We start from the raw sequence: 15,218 nt of genomic DNA, 5'->3' as shown, positions 1-15,218 counted from the left end.
CTTCATAGATGATGGAGTTGATGCCAGAGATGCACGCGGGCGCTCACTGCATTGTGCCTGCGTAGTTGTATTCTCCCAACGGTGTCTATTCTCCCTTGCCATCATGCGCTGAATGTGCATGCGATATGTTGCGGCTGTGCTGTCACGCACCCCACCCACACATGCAGCGACATCACTGTCATCACAGTTCCACGTCCGTGCGCCGTCAGTGAGGCTCCACCGTCCTCTACTCCCTTTCCTCTCGCTCTCTTCTTCATTTCTTTTCCCTCCTTTCGTTCGTCCGCCTGCGCATTTGTCTTCGCGTTTGCGCATCGCTCCGTAGACCATCTCGCCTCGCCTCTATTCTTCACGCCTCCCCCCCCCCCCCACCCCGCACGATGATGTCGTCCGCCCCGCGCACTGGCCAGCGCTTGAGCCGCCCGGCCCGTGGGGCGGTGCCAACGGCGGCGCAGAGGGCCCTGATGCACGAGCTCAGCTCTTTGACCTCCCCAAAGACGGCGTTGGCGGCGACACGCCTCTCTGTGACGGGCGCTCTGCTGTGCCCCATCGCCGCTGACGATGCCGAGGACCACAACGGTGAGTCTGTCAGGTCCACGCCTCAAGTGCAACAGCATTCGCCACGCTCTCCTAAACATCCACGGGTACCGCCGCAACCACAGCGGCAGCCAGCACGCGGCCCGTTAGACAGGAAGAGCACCACTGAGGGAATGCGGCGGGAGTGGAAGTTTGCTCTCCAATTTGTCCATCAGGCAGGTCAGCTCCTCGTTCAGTGCTCCCCGCACTGGGAGTACGAGTTCATCGACGTGGGTAGGACGGCGGTGGGACTGGCGCGACATGAGCGGCCGCCGGCGCAGGCGGACTCAACGGCGATGTTTACAGTGCTTTCCTACACGGACCGACACCTCGCAGTGGTGCAGCAGCCTGATGGTGCGACAACTGCCCCCCCGCTAGGCGCCAGCGTGCCGCTGCGTCAGCCAAGCAGGAGTAGAGGCAGTCTCAGCACGAGCCCTGCCGCAGCTAGCAGTGGGGACCAGGACGCAGCGCAGCACTCTTTCCCGAGCTCGTATGACATCGGCGAGCCCTCACAGATAGCGTCAACAGTCGCGGACAACCGTGTCGACGGCGACGCGTGGTGGGGAGAGAAGTCGAAGGTGGTGGAGCTGATCTACTGTCACCCTTCGTCAAGCATGGGCCTCGAGGGGTTCTGCAAGCACTGTGTGCAGTTTATCCTGCATGACCCCCACGTCACGAGCGTCGACGGCGACACACGGCTGGCGCAGCTGCAGATGGGCGACAAGCTTCGCTGTACCCACCGGCTAGGCGGCCACCACCGCTCCTTTCAGCTTCGCTACACACTGCGCGATCGCTCCAAGTTGCAGGAGAGCTACGTATACGCGATCGGCTCCATCGTCGGGCAGCGCGGCTACTTGCTCCGCGTGCGGTGCACGGACGCCGAGGAGCTGGAGGGCTACGTGCGGAAGGTGCTTCTACCAGCGTACACGACACCAGGACGGGCACAGTTCGGCGTCGACGTCACCTACCACAACGTCCCCCCCACGGCCTTGCTCAGCGAGCAGCAGGAGGCGTTCGGCGAGCTGCAGTACGTGGACCACAAGGCAGCCATCGTCTTTGTGACTCCGTTGTACCCGATGCAGGCGCTACTCGACTACTCGCCGGCGAAGACGGTTGGCGTGGGGTCCATCACATGCCTCACCCTGAAGCTTAGTGTATACGAGCGGCTGCTCGATGACACTGTCGCGGCGGAGATTACTGGGGTCGCCAAGTACAAGGTCAGCCCTATCATCATGTGCGTCGAGGTTGAGGAGGTGTCCCGCATGGGGTACCCGAAGGTGATGTCGACCGAGCAGTACAGTGAGCTGAAGGCGGCCCGCATTGCGGAGGTGTTTCCGGACGCAAAAATGGTGGGGCTCCCGACAAATCTCTGTATGGGTGACCGCACAGGGCGCATGCGCACTATGACCTTCGCCTACGAGCCGCTCCACTGCGTCGTCAAGGCGCTCATCGCCTCAACCCTTGTCGGTAACTTAGGTGTGACAGCGCTCTACATCGCGAAGCTCAGTGGTGGTGTTTTCGATGCCCACCTCTACGTGTTTCAGCAACTCCTGGGTGGGATGGAGTACCTGCCGCAGAATAACTTCGAGATGAGCGCGCGCGTTAGTCGTTACCGGGCGCGAAACATTCGTCTCATGGAGGAGGACGTCATACACGCATACAGCAACGACAAGCACCTCAGCAGCGAGGTCCCACTCCCGGGACAGTGCGTCATATCAGGCTCGCCGTCTTCGCTGTCGACCGCCACGGCCGCGTCGCTGCACCCGACGATGTTCGTCTCCAGGGATCCGCGCGTCGTGGCCGCGGCCCGCGAGCGCCACCTTCACTTTCTCTCGCTTGGCAACGACGGCCGCGTCGAAGGCGGCATCGAAGCGGTGGTGCCGCCAGAGGAAGGCGGCATCGTGCCTACTCGTCGCTCGGTGTCTGCCGCCAACACCAACGGCGGCGGCCTGCATGATCACGGCGGACGGCAAAGGGGATCTAAGGCGGACGGCACAGGCACACTGGACACCGAAGCCACCCGAACATCACTGTTTTCAGCCTCAATGCTCACGACGTCGCTTGACAGCGGCACGTTCATGGCGGTGGCGCCACCGGCGTCCGCGTTCACCGCCGCTGATAAGGCTGGCGACTCAGCGGACGAAGGGATGCATGACCCCTCGGATGCGGACTTCTCTTCGTCCGCGCACAGCAACTCACGCATTAGCGTGGCCAACATCTCCCACCTGCTCGAGAGCGGCTCACCCAGTCTAGCGGGTGACCACAATGACAGCGAGGACGCTATGAGCGGCGCTATGGGTGATGCTCATGACGTTTCTGCGTGTAGCCGTGTGGAGGCATTCGACTCGGTTACCCCGGCTGGCGCCACTACCGCTGCGTCTGCCTCTGCGGCTCCAACTGCAGAGTCGGTAGCCGGCAGCCATCCGCCCGCCTCCATCACCTCTGAGGGTGGTGGCGACGTCGGGACAGGCACGACGGTCCATTGTCAGAGCGGCAGCAGCAGCGCACTGGTTCCTAGCCACCTCTCAAGTGCCGCGACGGACGCTGGCGCCAGAGAGCCCCTCGTCACCCCGCTCGTCACCTCTGCCTCTGCGCTGCCCACCACCAAACTCTCTGAAGTGAGCGGCGGCGGCGGCGGCGACAGCGATGCGGTGGGTTGCAGTCTGGATGAAGCAGAAAAGTGGGGCACTACCCCCGTTCCTGAGGCCTGCGAAGGTGACACGACCGCTGCTGCGCGGCTGGAGCAGCAGCAGCTCTACAAGCAACTGATTGGCAGTGTCGCCCCTGCGGTTCAGCAGGCTTTGCGTGAGGCGGAGGGCGGCACCCTCTATGGTCCATCTCTTCGCGATGTCTACGCCCGTTGCTGTGAGGCGCAGCAGTGCCGCCCGAACAGCTACTTGATGCTCAAGCTCCCGGTGCAGCCGGAGTTCACGTATTCCATCGAGGAGATCGACCTCAGCGCCAACTACGTCGGCCACAACGGCTTCGTCGCCGTGCTGCACCTCCTCGAACACTTGCCTCGCCTCCGTGTTGTGTACTTCAACAACATGGCCTTGGATAACGTGGACGCGGAGAGCCTTTGCTACGTGCTAGCCACGAACCACACTGTGCGTGAGGTGCACCTGGAGCACAACCCCGGCATCTCGCTGCCCTCTGTGCGGCACTTCACCGCCCTTCTGCGCATGAACAGGCGCATTGAAGTTCTGAGGTTGGCAGGGACGCGTCTGAGTCCGACGCTGATTGTGAAGTTGGAGGAGGAGGCGAGCCACTCGCGGGATTGACCCATGCGTGAGTCGCGTGATGTGTGCATTGTGGCTGCTGTGCGTTGGTGGTGAGGTAGAGGGAGGGGGGGGGCACCACTTGCAGAGAGTCGGTGTCCGCGTGGGCCGTTTTCTCCCTCTCCCTCTCTCTCTACACACCCGCCTCTCTCTAGCTGGATGCCCACGACCTTTACCGCCTCCCCTCTCGAACGCCACCCCCACCCCCCTTCTTTGCCCCCCCCCCCCCCCCTCTACCACTGGCGCACTATAGTTGCCGCCTATATGCGAAGGAGTGTGATGATGGTGGCGGCTACGGAGGCGGCGAGAGAGGCAGGCAAGCAGGCAGGAGGGAGGGAGGGAGGGAAGGTAGCGCATGGGAGGAGCACACCCGCTCATACATGAGATGTATAGCACAGTACAGGGCGACTGTTTTCCTTCAACTTGCCCTATTTTCTCTGCGCTTGTGTGATCGATGATGACACACGCTGCCGTGATGCACGAACACGCAAGCGGGAGGGAGTTGGGCTGGGCCGGGATGAGCCCCGACTCGCTCCCGCTGTTCCTCGCGGTTTGTATTTTTCTCTCTTCAGTCGTGTTATCTTGCATGCATGTAGTCGTTGTCACTCTCTCTCTCTCTCTTTCCCCCCTTGACGTTGTGCATCATCATCTGTGTCGCCGTCTTGCTCTCGCTCACGGGGGTTGCGGTCGGGATGAGCAGCAGACGTCATGGCGCAACAGCAGAACGTGCGTGTTTCCATGCGAGTCGTGTGGAGAAGGGCAGGGGAGGGGGGACGGGGTGGCGTGAGGAAACCGCGAGACGTGCACAGCCGCACAGGTACACGTCTCTGATGGGTGTGTCTCTCTCCGCACCCCCCTCTCCAATTCCTGTCGTACTCATGTGCTCACGTGCCCTCCCTCTTCGCGGCATCATTCGCGAGGACTACGTGCGGGCCTCCGCGTTCCTCGACGCGGTATTTCCGCAAGTGCGAGAGGTGGCGGGAGGGAGGAGTGCAGGGCGCCTCTCTCACACATCTCCCTCCTCATGCCTTTTTCTCCCACGCCCATGTGGGTTGCCGCACGGCGCACTCGACCACCCACTCTTTCTCCTTCGCCTCTCTCTCGCTCTTCTTGGTGCTGAACAACTCTCTCTCACACGCACGTGCTCGTGCTCAGGATCTATCTGCGCGCCATAACACCAGAATCAGCAGCAGTATCTCCGCACTCGCACGCACACACGCACGCACGCAACACCGAGGATCTGAGGAGGGGGTACCCACGCGAAGAAAGCTGAAGACGACTTGGGGGAGGAATAGGCATTCAACACTAACCACCGCTTACCTCCTCCCTCTCTCTCTCCTCCTCCTCCTCCTCCCCTCGACCACGCCCACGCCTGTTTCCCCCCTTAGGGACTATCGAGAGCGCCCCATGTACCCAGAGAGGCGGCCGTATGCAACAGCCGTGCCGCATAGCGGATACCGAGCGAAGCCGCTCGTCCCGCAGCCACCGAAGGATGCACTGGCAGTGCTGCGCTCACACGTCGGCTACGATGACCTCCAGAGCGGCGGTGGCGATCAGCCAGTTTCGTCCCTGCGCACGGCAGCGGGGCGCACTTACCTCGCGGACGGCAGCTCGGCACCGTCATTACCGCAGTCGGCAGCAGCGCAGAAGCTGTTGCCTTTCACCGATCGGAGCTCGCAGGAGGCACTTGACGCGGCGCGTCTGCAGGCCCCAATCGAGTACGCGTCTTTGGTGTACCATGGCTGTCAGCAGGCTGCCTTGAATGCGGAGTTACGGGAGAAGGTGGAGGCTCACCACAAGCGCTGGTCCGCCCGTGTGGAGAAGATTCAGTCTCTCGTGTCCGAGCTTCCGATAGAGAGCGCGGTGGACCACACGCGTGGGGTGGAGAGTCTGCACTCGTACCTCGAGGCCTACAGGTGCACCGAAGACATGCCACTCACGCCAGCCGATGTGGTGGAGCGGCACGTGCTGCGCACACCGGTGCCGGAGGTGGACGTCATGTCTCAGATGCCAGTGATCCCGATGGACGCGATGCGGCGCGCGCTGGATGACTTGCTGCGATCGCCGTACCTGCTGGCGCCGCTGGATACGCATCTGACGCAGTTGAGCCTGCTCGACAAGCTGGGGCAGCTGCTGTGGTCCAGCGAGGGCGAGGTGGCGGCACGTGAGGTGGAGAAGCCACGGATTCAGCGAGGGGCTGCTCGTAACGGTTGCGCGGTGGGCCAAGGTGGGGAGACTGGGGCGGTGGTGCAGGCCAAGGGAACGGCGGTAGAGGACGGTGAGGAGGACATCTACCCCTCCCGCGCCGCCGTTGCGCTGCACGAGCGCCTGCACTACAATCCCGGCGACTACGCGCGGCGAGAGCTGAAGAAGTCCGAGGAGGCACTTCGTGAGTTGCAGACCCGCGTACAGACGGTCAAGCGCCAGAAAGAGGAGGCCATCGACGCGGCTGACCCGCTCACCGCCCTGCGCAACCTTCACGCCCAGGTGGACTTCTCTAACGACCTTCTCCTACTCTACAAGGCTCGAATGGCCCTCGTCTCGCTACACTCGGACGACACACGCGACTTTCGCCGCGAAGTGGTGGACCTGATTGACGACAGCCATCAAGCAGTGCAGGCAGTGCACAAGTATGCCATGGAGGCGCTGCCCAGCGTGCAGCACGATGTCAGGGTCCTGACGGAGGCCGTTCAGCAGACGCAGGAGCAGCTGACCTCCATGCAGGCGACAGAGGCTGCGGCCGACACGAGTATGCGGGCCCACCTGGGTGACATGGACAAGGCCGCCCGTGCACTATGGGAAGAGGTAAGTGCGCTGCTCATAAAAATCACTGACAATGCACGCGAGCGCGGCCGCTACGCACAGCAGTGCATGTCGCTGCGTGAGCAGCGTGCCAAGGAGGCAGCGATGGTACATGCTCAGCTGCAGGCACAGTCAGCTCATCTTGAGTGCCTGTGCCACTGCGAGGATGTACTGGCGCGTTGGAATCAGGCCGGTGACGTGCTCGGCAAGTATGTGGATGCCTGCGTGCCGAAGCTGCTGAAGCACCTCGCGGCAGTCGAGGAGGGCGATGCCGACCTCGCCCAGCGTGAGGCGGAGGAATACGTCGGCTACTATGAGCAGTTTGTGTACGCGGCTGAGGAGGCCAGGGCGAAGCGGTGCACCCAGGCAGACCGCATGCGGCTCCTGCAGCGCAGCACTCTGCTCAGCCAAGAGCGCGCGAGTGACACGATGGATCCCGACGCCGCTGCGCATGATCAGCGCATGACAGACGTCACACGCGAGCTGGACGAGGTGCGGCTGTACCTACAGTATGTGTCCGACATGGAGGCGGACCGGAAGGCCGAGGTGGACCCGGTGCTGAAGGGTGTCCTGCTGCGGCACACGCAAGCCCAATTGCTCACGTCTGACAAGGAGGACGAGGCTGAGAAGCCGCTTCCCACGCCAGGCCTGCTGGAGGACGCGCCTGCTAGAGCTACAGGCGATGCCAAGCCATCCCTGGCCGTGCCCTCGACGGCCGTTGTGGCCACTAAGAACACCGACGGCGATTCGGCAATGGTAGCAGGTGACGGCGTTGGCTTCGCAACCGCCAGCGCCCCTACCACGGCTACCGCCTCCACTGTTCCTCCTCTCTCGACCACGGTTGCTCACCCCTTCATCACTGCCCGCCTGATCGGCTTGGCGCACGAGAGCAGCTACCTCTCTCAACAAGGGCGATTGGTGGATCAAGAGATGCAGGCGGTGGAGGAGAAGTGGACGGGGCTGCGCCACAGCCGCGAGGAGCTGCGAACGATGGAGGCAAATTACAAGAACGGTGACCACATCCGTGCACTGCTCGGTCTGGACACGCCGTAGAGATGTACTGTGATGATGGTGGGGGCGGCAGCAGCAGCAGCGTTCCCCCCTTCCCCCCCTTCCTCCCGTAGTTATCCCCTTCTCTGTTGTGTGACGTGTGTGTGTGCCTCGGGATCCGAATGTACATTAGTCTCTTGCCTGTTTTCTCTCTCTCTCCCCCTCCTCACATGTTCAACTGTGTCTGTGCGTCTTGGCGCGTAGGTGGTCCAGTCCACTGATGGAGGGGTGGTGAGCATTGCCTATACACGCCGTTGCTGCTGCCCCCCCTCCCCTTCCCGCCACTCGCCCATCCCCCCCCCCTTTCTCTCTCTCTCTCTTAGTCCCCACTTTTCCTTCGTGGAGCGATGGCGCACATGGACGCAGCCTATAAGATGTATGTAGTCGCCAATGTCGTCGGTGCGTGTTGCGTGCGATCCCCTCTCCCTCCCCTCCCTCTCTTTTTTGTTACCTTTGCCGCTTTCCCTGTGTGCGCCTGTGTGATCGATGCTGTTCAGTGGTCCACCACCACATCGCCTAACCAGGCACGGCAACACAGGCGCCGCCCACCCCACACTGCCGCGTGAACTCACTTTCGCGGGTTCACGCGGCAGTGTGTCTGTGTGCGTGTCGCTATCCCCTCCCGCCCCCTTTTGCCCCAAATCACCACTGTTGTTTCTCATTCTTCTCCGTATTGATTTCGGGTCTGCACGTTATTCTCTTCATGGGCCACCCCCCTCCCATCAAGGGTTGATAGAGGAAGAGGGAGGGGGATAGGGGAGAAGAGAGGTGCTGCGACTCCCCCTCCCCCCCGCGTGGCACACTAGATGGCTGGCAGAGTGCGCTGTTTGGCGGGCTGCCTTGTATCCACAGCAGTGCACAATGATGGATGGCCTGCGGTTTCACTCACACGGACTCCGCAGCTGCGATCACGGCAGCCGTGTACGAGTACGGCTGTTGCCAGTGTCGATGTGTCCCGTCCACCTCCGCCCTCTTCTCGCTACCTTTTCCTCCTCCTCCTCCCTTTCCTCTGTGGCCTCTCCCTCTCCCCGGGGTGTCAGCGGACCCACGCGAGCCGTGACACGTGCCAGTGCGCCCAATCGCTCCCTCTCCCTTCCTTCCTCAGCTCCCCGTCTCTGAGTGTGTGCGTGTGTACGTGTGTGAAGAGTGGGTAGGCTGATTCTGCCGGCACCCTGCAAACCTTCCCTCCCCGTTGCACCACAGCTGTGAAGCATACCTCTCGATCTAGCCTGCCTCTCCCCTCTACCCGCCCGCCGCCAGATGGAGTACGAACAGGTGGAGTACTGTCGCCGTGTTGTGACGGGGGCAATTCTGTCGCAGGACATCAACGACTACTACAATCTGCTCTCTCCCCAGGTGCTTCTGGTGACACACTTCCCCTACCCGTCTACCAGCGCCAGCAGCAATATGCAGGCAGTGCAGCGCTGGGTGCGCATGTCGGAGCCGCAGCATATTGCTGCCGTCGACGCTGCCGCTACTTTTGCTGTGAGTGCTGCTGCAGCGGCTGACAGAGGGTACGCCAATACGAATGCGAAGAACAAGGGCAAGCCCGCTGCCGTTGCTCCGGTTGGCACTACTGAAGCGGGTGGCGTTCGAAGCCAGAAGCGGCGCGTACGCGAGCTGTTGCGGCGTCAAGAGCAGTGGAGGATCACCCAGCAGCAGCGGTACGATACCTTCCGCAAGCGTCGCGATCGTCATCATCGCTGTGCCGCCGACGGTGAGGACAACGGCGTAGGCAGCGCTGACGGTAGTGACGGGGGTGGCCGAGTCGATGCTGCAGTCGCTGCCGCTGCAAGTGGAAGGGTCACTGTCGATGGATGCGGTGCACCAGCTGCACCGCAGCCCCAACAGCCGCAAACGAGCGCAGACAAGCATCTTCGAGCAGGTTCCGTTGGCAAGTCAAACTCAGCGCGTTGCAACGCGCCCAACAGTGGGGGAAGCGCCACTGCCGCTTTAGCTGCGCGTTTTGTTGACGGCGTTCGTTGGTTCCAGCAGCAGCAGCAGCAAGCCCAGGCGCAGACACAACCACCACAGCAGCGTACAGGGTCGGGTCTTCTCCTGTCTTCCAATGCATCCACGGCAGCCGCTCCTGCAGGCGCCGCCGCGGCGCAGACTCGGCCTGCACCCCACAGCAACCCGATCCCGTACGAGGACGCTGCCGTCATAACAGAGGGTAAGCTGCTTGTCTCGTACCGCTTCTTCCAGCTGTTGCACTGGGTGTCGTTCTCAGACGGCAAGACGGCGCCGCCGACCCACATTGCCCCCATCGAGGTCGACATCCAGTTGCGGAAAGACATCCTGCAGGAGGATGAGGTGTTGACCCCGCCCCCGCCCCCGGAAACGGTGCAGGAGGCGTACAGCCAGCTTGGCCGGCAACATACAGAGCGCAACCAGGCGCTTAGCTGCATACGTGTTGTCTGGGGCGCCGACTACCTCCTCTTCGCGGACACGATCTTCTTGGACGACGGCCTCATCGTAACAATACACCGCAGGATGCTGACAGTGCCTGAGGTGCTCGCCCGCGCGACGCCGGGCATACCGCTGTCCTTGCAGGTATCGTGCAATCTGGCGCCAGGGCCGGGGACGCAGCCGCAGACGCGGTCCTCCGAGAAGGGAGGGGCCACCTCTCTCCCAGCGGGACAGGGAGGCCCCACACGTAAGCGTGGGCCGGATCTCTCGGCGGCGCGCCCGGAGCAGGTGTATCACGCCGTCGAGGCATTTTATGGATTGACAGCCACTCGGATCGACGCGTGCAGTAACGCGTGGGGACACCTCGACTTCTCCTTCGTCGAAGCAGCGGAGCCGTCGATGCTGCTGCGACTGACGCCCGTCTCGGGGCGTGTGCACATCGGCCTGCCACCCCGTGCCATCTCTGATCCTCGGCTCGTCCAGAGCATCTTCCTGAACCAAGAGAACGACCCCACGAAGCCCAAACAGTCGCCCTCGAACCGCACACTCATCAAGGCACGCAACAAGCATGGCGAAGAGGAGGCGTACGAGTTCCGGACGCAGAAGAACTGCCTCTCCTTCTACGAGGACGGCACCAGTGGTGGAGCCGGGGGCAGTGATGCAAACGCGTTCGGTGTTGGTGGTGGCGCAGGTGCTCAGCAGTGCAGCAAGAATAAGAACTCGAGCGGCGACGGCGCCGCTGGTGTGACGCGGTACGATGCGTCTTGTGTGCGAGTGTCGGGCTGCCACCTGCAGGCGAAAATGGACCAGCTGGTACCGGTGCTGCGCCATCTTGTTGCGAACTGCCTCCTCACGCTGCACTCCCTCGACCTTAGCCAGAACGACATATCATCCCTACCAGACCTGCGCGTACTGCCGCTTCAGAGCCTGAAACTCCATGGCAACGCCATCGCTGACTGGCGCGTCGTTGAGATGCAGGTCGCACCGCTGCCGTACCTTTCCATCCTCACCCTGCACGGCAACCCGATCGCGGAGGACACGAAGATAAGAGCTGTAGCCGGTCGCAGCGGCAAGGCGGCCGTGCGGGATGCGCACTGCAAAGACCCCGTCGACCGAGCTATCAGGGAGGGCCGAGGGGATGGCGACTCCGGCTACTGGAAGCGACTCCTGGCGCTGCTGCTACGCAACCCGGATCGCGTGGCACCGCTGCGGCAGGTTGACTTTGTGACTCTCACGAGCCAAGACTACCACGTGGCAGGCGCGTACGAAATGTTCACGACGGGGCAAGCGGGCGTGCTGGCCAAGGCGCGGTCGATGATGAGCAACCGAACACAGATGCAGCCAGCAGGCGCGACGATGTAGTCGTCGTCGCTGAAGAACGCCTCTGTCGTGGCGAGCCGTGGGTAAAGAGCGACGCGATATCGGGGGCATGGGCGACTGCTAGTGGGAGGTGCATGGACTGTAGCAGGTGCGGTGTGTACCTCCCACTAGTACTTTTGCTCTCTCATGCTTAGCCATTCCCCTCCTCCCTCCTCCGCCCTAGCGTGACTCGCGTATCCGCCGCTGTCACCTCTGTTTCTCACCTCTGGCGCTCTGATGCGTGCGTGGGCGCAGTGGGCGGCGTATGCACTTTGCAGTCGGTGTTGTATCTCCCCCACCCCCGCGTCTCTGTTGCTGCTTGTATCGTCCTTTACGGCCCCCCGCTCACGCTACTCCACGCCACCTCTCAGACTACGCCACTCACGCGTGCGCGCACAACGACGCCACCCCCTTCTTCCTCCCCCTCCCCATCCCCATCCCCGCGCCCGCCTCCACCAAATGCAGATGTACCTACAAACTCTTTACACTGGCACTCACAGAGACAGAGAGAGGGGGCGGAGGGAGGGGGGTTTTGGATTGGACCCACGCCCACGTGCTGCTTGCTGGCCCTCCTCCCCCTCCCTCGTCGATCCCCGCTCTGTGAGTCTGTTTGATTTTGCCTTCCTCCTTTTCGTTTCCCTTTCATCTCTTCTACTTCCTCCCTTCTCTCTCTCTCTGTGTGTGTGTGTGTGTGCCGCTCGGTGCGGTAGCGACGATGCACGAGGGCAGTTGTACTGGATGACTGGACAGAGACAGATGTTCACCGACACACCGCCAATTATTCCCTCTTCCTATCTCCTTTTCACGCACAGACGCTCGACACGCACAGACGTTCTCTCACGCACCGCGCCTCTCTTCTTGGGCCGTCCCCCTCCAAAGTCGGCCTTCGCGTCTTTGCGTGTTTTGCCGCTCCTCCTTTCCTCCTTCTCGCTTCCTCTGCCATGTACAACACCACCACCAGGGAGGAAAGTAACACCGACACAGACTGACGATTCATGCGAGGGTAGACGTGCACGTCTACCGACTTGAAGCACTCGCACGCTGAGGGTCAGTCGTGCAGGGGTTGGACGCCTTTGAATTTGTTTGCACGAGTCAGAGGAGGAAGGTGGTGGTAATGGTGTGCGTTTGTGTGTGTGGGGGTAGAGGCGGGGGGAGGGGGAGGGAGCGTGCTGAGTAGATGATGCACGTGTGAGTGAATGACTGGCTGTGAGCGGTGATGCAGAGGTGCTTGTATAGAACCTTCGTGCTCTCACTTCTGCTCATCGCTCTCACGTGCGCCTTCCACTTCTTCATGATTCTCACCCCCCCCCCTCTTCCCGAAGTACCAGTGCGCTGAATCGGGACTCTCCTTACTCCCTCTCCAGCTGTGTCCACTCGCCACCTCTCCACCTCCCCCTCCACGTTAGCGTCTGTGTGGGCGTATGTTGTACTGTTGCGCTCTCCCTCCATCTCTTTTCTCTCGTTCTCTGCCTTGAGAGCCGTTGCGCGCACTAAACAGCACCACACCGCTCTCTACCTTGACCCACTTCCTTTACCAACTCACCGCTGCCCACCGGAGCACCGACTACCGCACCGCGCAACGCTTACACGCATGTCATTCTCGCCTTCCAGCGTCGTGGCCTCGCCGGAGGCTTATACCAAGGCGTTGCTGCACTGCTACAAGTATCCAGCGCAGCCAGTTATGGGCATGCTCGTCGGAAAGCGACTGAACGACGACGCAGGCGCGGCGGCGCAAAGCACTGGAAGCCCCAACAGCACTCACCCCAGCTTGGGCGCCGCCAGCGGAGCGTCTTCTAGCGTGTGCTACGTCTCCGACGCTGTTCCACTTTTCCACACGCTGCCCATGACGGCGCCACATCCAATGCTGGAGGTCGCCTACGCGCATGTGCAGTACGCCTCCAAGACGACAGGGCAGTCGCTGCTCGGCGTGTACATCGCGAACGAGCGCCTCATGGATAGCTGCATCTCGCCGGTCACCAAGACGATGCTGGAGGCACTGCAGGCCCGCATGCCGTCGAACACGAAGCTACTCGTCTGGTTTGTGTGTAACGAGTACCTCACCTCACCGCCCATGGGGTTGGCGATCACGTGCCTGACGGTGGATCGGTGCTCGTGCAACAAGGCCATCTCGCTGCCGTCGCAATCCTCTGTGGATGAGCTGATGACGTTTGGCCGCTGGAACTCCGACACACTCGCGCCGGAGGCGACGATATCGGAGGAGGGCGTCATGGAGAGCGTGTCGAATGCGCTGGACGCTTTCGCGCACTACCGCATCACCGACCTGGAGGATCACCTTGAGGATCCCTCCATCACCTACCTGGAGCAGCCCCTGATGGCACTCATGACGCGCAAGTAAAATGGAGAGCACAGGTGCAGTTGTGGGCGTCTGCTCCTCTGCACTTCCTCATCCCAGACAGGCAATGTTCACACCCATGTAGGGGGGGCTGCGGTATACTATCAGGGAAAGAGAAGGCGGAGCAAACTGGCGTCGTTGCCAGCAGTGGAGTGGTGATGCAAATGGCGTTGATGATGCGCACCGAAGGTTATGCCTGCTCTCAGTGTCGCTGCTACCGTGCAAGTCGTGGTAGAAGGAGTGAGCGGTGCTTCGCGGCGCAGTGACATTCTTTCTCTCGCCGTGTGTGTGCTGCAGTGCAAAAAGGCCGGAGAGGGGTGTCTCGGTATTGAGCAAAGTTTAAAGTGGCGAGGCCGCTGCAGCAGGTGGAGACGCACCTAAATGGGGAAAAACAGTCCAACGAAGAAAAGCAAAACAGCAGAGAGAGGGCTGAAGGTGGCGGTACGCCAAGTTGAGGCGTTCGATAAGGTTCTCTGAGCTCGTGTTTACCCCCCCCCCCCCCCCCCCCGTTGTCTCTGCAGGCAATCGTGCTGATGGTGCTGCAGGACTTATGCTTCGGTATTCTCCCGTTGTTTTCTTCCGTGCGGGTGTTTGTGTGCTTTTCTCGCTGTTTTCACTCGGCGTGTGGATACGCGTTTACTTGGGCCCCCCTTCAGCTACTGACAGCAAGGCGAAGCACGGCTGGCGCTGCTGATGCTGCGTGAGTGACGCGACAGCGGAGGAAGGCAAGAGGCGAGGTGAGAGATGAGGAGACAACGGGGGAGTGGGTGGGTGGGGGTCGTTGTGCGTCTTTTCAGGAAATGAACAACAGCAGCAGAGGCGCTCCCACACTCCCAGTCGCGTGCGCAGGCCAGTGCCGCCCCTCTCGGGTGCTCTCTTTCCCTTCTTCGCCTTGGTGTGTTTCTTTTCTCGGCAGGGGTGTCCAAAGCACAGCCCTGCCGTCGCACGTGTGCCCATTGAAGGAGGGTGGGGGACGGCGGAAAGTCGCCATGCGCGGCCCTCATCCATGTCTTTCTTCTACCACTTGAGCACAACATGTTGCCCACCCCCTCGATCAAGACGAGGGTGATATGTACTCCGCATGACTGGCCGAAGTTCGGTGGTTGCCGTGATTTAACTTTGCCTCCTCTCTCTTTTTCCGCTTTTCTCTCTCTCTCTCACTCACACACACACTCTCTCTCTGTGTATCCATCGCCGGCTCTACGGTCAATGGCAGTCGTACACCCCCTCCCCTCCCCTCCCCCTCCCCCACCTGACCTTCTCTTTTCTTCCACTTTCGCTTGGTTTTGCCGCCGTCTCCTTAGGTGTTGTGCCTTCGTTGTTGGGTGTGGGAGGCTGTCGTTGTCTTTTTGCCGTCGCTCTCTGGCAGCATCACGAGCCCGCACGCTCGCGTA

The 15,218-nt window shown here is 61.7% G+C and overlaps 4 protein-coding genes across 4 annotated transcripts; all 4 read left to right on the top strand.

The window, feature by feature from the left end:
* Positions 1-707: 707 nt before the first annotated feature.
* LBRM_07_0330 (conserved hypothetical protein) lies at positions 708-3,854 on the top strand (the record flags this gene model as incomplete). The annotated part of the gene is made up of 1 exon (XM_001562479.1): positions 708-3,854. One exon carries the CDS (start codon positions 708-710, stop codon positions 3,852-3,854), a length of 3,147 nt encoding a protein of 1,048 aa, XP_001562529.1.
* Positions 3,855-5,258: 1,404 nt separating this feature from the next.
* Positions 5,259-7,706, top strand: LBRM_07_0320 (conserved hypothetical protein; the record flags this gene model as incomplete). Its single annotated transcript, XM_001562478.1, has 1 exon — positions 5,259-7,706. One exon carries the CDS (start codon positions 5,259-5,261, stop codon positions 7,704-7,706), a length of 2,448 nt encoding a protein of 815 aa, XP_001562528.1.
* A 1,257-nt stretch (positions 7,707-8,963) lies between these two features.
* Positions 8,964-11,474, top strand: LBRM_07_0310 (conserved hypothetical protein; the record flags this gene model as incomplete). Its single annotated transcript, XM_001562477.1, has 1 exon — positions 8,964-11,474. The coding sequence occupies one exon, from the start codon at positions 8,964-8,966 to the stop codon at positions 11,472-11,474; it is 2,511 nt and encodes an 836-aa protein (XP_001562527.1).
* A 1,588-nt stretch (positions 11,475-13,062) lies between these two features.
* Positions 13,063-13,827, top strand: LBRM_07_0300 (conserved hypothetical protein; the record flags this gene model as incomplete). The annotated part of the gene is made up of 1 exon (XM_001562476.1): positions 13,063-13,827. One exon carries the CDS (start codon positions 13,063-13,065, stop codon positions 13,825-13,827), a length of 765 nt encoding a protein of 254 aa, XP_001562526.1.
* Between the last annotated feature and the right edge of the window lie 1,391 nt (positions 13,828-15,218).

The sequence above is a fragment of the Leishmania braziliensis genome, chromosome 7, assembly GCF_000002845.2.
Source record: "Leishmania braziliensis MHOM/BR/75/M2904 complete genome, chromosome 7".
Classification (NCBI taxonomy): domain Eukaryota; phylum Euglenozoa; class Kinetoplastea; order Trypanosomatida; family Trypanosomatidae; genus Leishmania; species Leishmania braziliensis.
This window is presented reverse-complemented; position numbering and strand designations above follow the sequence as displayed.